This window comes from Sinocyclocheilus anshuiensis, unplaced genomic scaffold, assembly GCF_001515605.1.
Source record: "Sinocyclocheilus anshuiensis isolate Anshui unplaced genomic scaffold, SAMN03320099.WGS_v1.1 scaffold493, whole genome shotgun sequence".
Taxonomy (NCBI): Eukaryota; Metazoa; Chordata; class Actinopteri; order Cypriniformes; family Cyprinidae; genus Sinocyclocheilus; species Sinocyclocheilus anshuiensis.
This window is the reverse complement of record NW_015537963.1, coordinates 463,184-468,994: the sequence shown is the minus strand read 5'-3', so window position 1 is coordinate 468,994 and position 5,811 is coordinate 463,184. Positions and strand designations below refer to the sequence as shown.

Here is a 5,811-nt window from a genome sequence, read left to right as displayed (position 1 = left end):
TTTGATATATATATATATATATATATATATATATATATTTGTTTTCAGAGAAAATGCATTTCTCTTTCGTCTTTGTCTGGTTGTAGGGTTATCCTGGATCACTGAAGGTGCTGATTGAAGTGGATGGAGAGCAACTGCTACTTGCTTTGCAGAAAAATGAGTAAGTCCTTCACTAATCTGTCACTTTAGCAAATGTGTACCATAGTACAATGATGGGAACAGAAGATAATACCATGGTACTTTGATTATACTATGGCAGGGGGTTTCAATCTTTTAAAAGCCACAGACCCCCAAATATGATCATCCTCTTATGAAGGACCCCATCATAAAATTAAAAAAATTATGTTATAAATATGTGAAATATATAGCCTATATTTATTTATTTACTTTTTCTATTACATTATTATGTTTTTCCAACCCCCCTGTAGTACTGTACTGTTAGAATTAATTCATTTATTTATTTATTTAGTCATTCATTTATTTTAATAGTTTTTATTAAGTTTTGCTTTTAATTATTAGTTATTCATTTTTACTGACTTAGCAATCCTGTGCAGATACCACAGTATATACATGTCGCTTAAAGAATATCATAGTATTTATTTTGTACCCATACTTTCTTTCATCCTAATCTGAATCCATTCATAGATATAAATGTATGGTATCTGTGTTGTCAGTTCCTTTTGTAGGAAGTTGCAACACTATGCAATTAATATGTGATCACTTTAAAAACAGAATCTGAATCTTTCTGCCATTTTATTATTATTTTTTTTATATTACAGTTCTGGCTAATATAAATTGCGGTTTTATTGTACTCTTTTTGTGGTAGTTTTGGGGTTTTATCAAAGTTTTGACCATTGACCTAGAACATGCATGAGTGTTGCAGCAATATATGCATGAGCATAAATGAAAGCAAACTTTTGCCATTTAAATATGACATACTATGGGGCCGCCGTTTGTTGACACACTTATTTAGTGTATATTTAACAGGCTTGTCAGTTCTTGCATCATTATGTTGCTCAGAATAAAATACCAGAGACGCTATTAGTTTAGTCCGTATTTTAGTTTGGTGTTTGATTCCTACATAAGGCACTTGTAAGTATGCCTTGTAAGAATCCATGTATTTTTGCTTCTGAAGGTTGAGCTGATGCTCTAAGTCTGTGTTTCAGAAGTGTAAGACCAGTGTGGAGCGGTCAATCAGGTCGGTGTAATGAAGCTCGTGTCAAACGAACCCTTGCCGGCTCTGTTTTTGAATGCAAATGAACATTCGCCTTGACAGCTTCATGCCGGAGGCGACAAAACGCCACAAGAGTCTAATTACCGAATCGACCGATTCCCGTGCTCTTCATTTGACATGCAGCATATCATCCAGAGAGCGAGACGGTGGGAGTGTAGGTTTGAAGGGTAGGTGAGCGGTAATGACGTAACTGAGGTCTGAGAACTCACCTCTGAATTTATTCAGGTTGATGGTGAGAGTGATTGAAACCCCTTCTCTGGTATGAGCATGTGTGAATGTCAACCAGAGCGTGGAGAGGAAAAAAGAAACATTCAGAGACTGCGGCATATTTAAAGTTGCAGGTGGGCGAAATTATACTGTGTAAGTGACCTTGAAGTTATAGACTAACTAGAAGTTATAGGCTACATGCACAGTGCTGTTAAATACAGCCCAGATCTTGTTTTCTTATATGAGACAGGACACTAAAATTGTGTTTTCAGTTCTGATCTTGGCCACCGTGACTTCAAAGTGTATATTGTATAAAATCTGAGTCCAATTTTTAGTCATTTCATGTAATTAGATATACTTGTTCAGACATTGTATCAATATCTGTCATGTTAATGATGATTTCAGTAACTGTCATCATGGAAAAAGACTGCATTTATTGGATCAGAATACCAGGGGGAAAAAACAGTAATATTGTGAAAAAATATTATTGCGATTTAAAATAACTGTTTTTTTTTTTATGTGAATATATTGTAAAATGTAGTTTATTCTTGTGATCAAAGCTGAATTTTCAGCATCATTACTCCAGTCTTCAGTGTCACATGATCCTTCAGAAATCATTCTAATATGCTGATTTGCTGCTCAAGAAACATTATATATTATTATTATTATTTTCAATGTTGAAACAATTCTGTTGCTTCATATGTTTGTGGAAACTGTGATACATTTTATTTTTCAGTATTATTTCATGAATGGAAAGTTCAAAAGATCAACATTTATTTGAAATAGAAATCTTTCGTAACATTATAAATGTCTTTATTGTCACTTTTGATCAGTTACAGTACATTCTTGCTGAATAAGCATATTCATTTTTTTAAAAACGTTTTGAACAGTATTATATACAAATATGTTTTATAGACCGAAAACCAGCATTGCCATAAAGCCTGCTTTCCACAAAACTTCAGTATTATTGTGACTTTTGGCTGAGGTTGCAGTGGTCAGACAGTGTTGTGTGGAAATTAAATCCAGCATTTGTTATACTGTATAAGGAAGAGAGCGAGTGAGAGAGATCTCGTGTGAGTCTCCTGCTCCAGTGAAGCTGATGAATTCCAGTTGTTGAAACTGGAAGAAGCAAAGCAAAGCAGAAAAAACATTTGTCAAATGAAATTATCAAAATTGAAAGCTAGATTTGTTTTTCATACTCTCCTATTTCAGCACAAGAAGTTCAAAACGTTGTGGGAGGTGCTCAGCACATTGATTTACAGGGTCAAAGACTTCAGTTCTTTCTTAAGCAGCAATGAAGCACATATGATGACCGCCAGTTTATGTTTCTTATTTTCCTACTCTTTTAGTCTATGAATGCTTGATCGCAGTTTAGTCACTGTAAGACTATGGCCGAGACAAAGCAGTAGATGTTCACTGAAATAGGTTATGCATGTTTTCTGTAGGAAACACGAGTACAACATGAGTCCTATATATTACGTTAGAAACCGTCTCAATAGAATATGATATTTTAAGGGTCAAGGGTCATGCGTGTGTTTATTATAGGCATAGTTCACCCAAAAATGGATATTCTGTTATTTAGTCACTCTCAGGTTGTTTCAAAACTGTATGAGTTTCTTCTGCTGAACACAGAAGATGATATTTTAAAGAGTTTCTGGTAGCCACTGACTTCCATGGTAATAATACTATGGAAGTCAATGGCTACCACAACTGTTTGCTTACCAAAATTCTTTCATTGAATTCCATAGTATTATTTCCCTACTATGATAGTCAATGGCTGCTGCAACTGTTTGCTTACCAACATTCTTCCATTGACTTCCCTAGTATTTTTTTTTCCCCATTTTTCCCCCTACTGTGGAAGTCAATGAATACCACGACTGTTTGCTTACCAACATTCTTCCAATGACTGCCCTAGTATTTTTTTCCATTTTTCCCCCTACTGTGGAAGTCAATGGCTACCACGACTGTTTGCTTACCAACATTCTTCCATTGATTTCCATAGTATTTTCCCCCTTTTTTCCCCCCGAAGTCAATGGATACTGTCAACTCTTCTTTTGTGTTCAACAGAAGAAAGAAACTCATACAGGTTTGGAACAACTCGAGGATGAGTAAATGATGACAGAATTTTCATTTTTGGGTGAACGATGCCTTTTTAATGGAAGACAGTAACAAGACATATAAAGCTGAATTAAACTCTCTACGAGCTCCTCAAACTCAGTTCATCTAGATAAGAACATGAGCTGAATTTAATCTTCTTGATTTTATTCGAAGCCCCTAATTAAGTTGTATGAGTACATTTAATTTCTGTGAATAACCTGAACTGGAAATGGACTTAAAATTGGATCTTTTTCTCTTCAAAGAACAGAACAAAGTACATTATTCATCTGCCTAGTCAAATACAAAAGTATAATTTTGCGAACAGTGGGGTGGCATCACTCGTGTAGTTTCTGAGATTGTAGGGAGAATTGATTTGTAGGGTGCGTTACGGTGTTGCACTGACTAGGGCGCATCATATGTTAGTGTGCAGGTTATTTAGTGCATTATTTATTCTGCATACTCAAGTCACAAACTTAATTGGACCTGTAATATTTAATTTAAGCGAAACAAAAGCCTGCGGAAGTGATTTTTGGACTGTTGCCATGCTAACGCGAGGGGAGTGTGAGATACAGACAGGGGTGGAAAAGGAGTCAACCTCACTGGAAAGCCTCTCATGAGTGCTGGAGACGTGTTATTATCAGAGACATGACCTCTCCATGTGTCAGACAGCAGAACAAGAGCTCCACAACACCTTCTCACATTATCATGAAGCGATAAACCCGAGCGGATGATGAATACGGACTCCAGCAAAGTGTTTCAGATGGAACACAGAGGCTGATTCAGAGGAACATAAGAAGAGAAGATAAGATGCACATGTAACGTAATCATATAGTCTAAGCAAACCACTTCTAAAACTTGTGTGAAAGTTCTGTAAAAAGAAAAAAAAAATGTGTTTACTAATGAGTAAATACTGACTGTTACTTTAATCCAGAAATGGCATTTCTATTATAATCTCACAAACACGTTCATCTGCACTGACTGAAAGATGCTTATAGCAGCGCATCCACAGAGACACACAGACTCATCTGGAAAAGTGTTTCGAGAGGAGAGGAGAGGAGAGGAGAGGAGAGGAGGTCCTGATTCATGATCCAAAAAAGATCTGGGTCAAATAACATTCAACTGAGAGCGTATCACAAAAGAGACCTGAGTCAACTTTTACGTTAATGCAATGTGAACGCAAGAAGAACTGACTGGAGAGGAGAGGAGAGGAGAGGAGAGGAGAGGAGAGGAGAGGAGGTCCTGATTCATGATCCAAAAAAGATCTGTGTCAAATAACATTCAACTGAGAGCGTATCACAAAAGAGACCTGAGTCAACTTTTACGTTAATGCAATGTGAACGCAAGAAGAACTGACTTATTTTGCACTAAATTCAGTTCCGAGTCAACTAAAAAACTGCAAGTTTGGTTATTTTAAACAAAAGTTTTTGCTCATTGTTTTGATGTTTCGATGGGACTTCAGCCTTGATATCTGAGCAGCAGCTTCATGCGATGCTGAATGTTGATCATGTCACAATTGAAACTGCAATCTGATTTTCTGACCAAATCGTGCACAGATGAAAGCATTAGGCACTCGAAGAATAAGGGTGAGAAATCTCTGAAGATTTCTGAAGCGCATAGCTGGAAAGACGAGAGAGCAGCAGCACAATGAGGCTCGAGTCATGAAAGAGAATGAGAGATGAGCGAGAGAGTGTGTTTGTAAGACATCCATACAAAAGACAAGAAAATGATGCTTAAGAGACTGCGACAAACACACCTCCTCCTCTATCTGCATCTTGAGGGTTTATGTGATGTTTTCTGGGTTTCCCCTCTAATTAATTTGTAATGTCAAGGAGCCGGTTCCCTGCGATAATGACCGGTGTAAGCCGGCAGATAACTGGAGCTCTTGATAAGGCCGTCTGAAACGCTGTTATGAGGCTCAGCACTTGAAGGTCTTGTTTTTCCAGGCTCATCTGCACTAATGAAGAGCTGGAGTCATGGAGCTGCATCATTTGCTAACAGTGGTACGGGTACAAAGGACTGTATTACCATAATCACTTGCCTATAATGAAGTAATGTAAGGGAAAACTTTTAGATGTTCAAAAATGTGGAAAAAAAAAAATAATTATTATTATAATAAATTGTTATTAATACATAAATATAAAATAAATATTATGAAATTATGAATTTATGTAATAATAATTATGCACATAATATATAATTACACACACACACACATACTTTTTAGGCTATTGACAAAAAAATACATAATATATATATATATATATATACTGTGT

General features: G+C 36.2%; 1 protein-coding gene across 1 annotated transcript in view; it reads left to right on the top strand.

Moving 5' to 3' along the window:
* adam12a (ADAM metallopeptidase domain 12a) overlaps positions 1-5,811 on the top strand; it is a 107,534-nt gene that overhangs the window by 28,163 nt on the left and 73,560 nt on the right. The window contains exon 3 of the mRNA XM_016459530.1: positions 87-160. Within this exon, the coding sequence (XP_016315016.1) occupies positions 87-160 (74 nt within the window). The remainder of the gene's footprint in view (positions 1-86; positions 161-5,811) is intronic.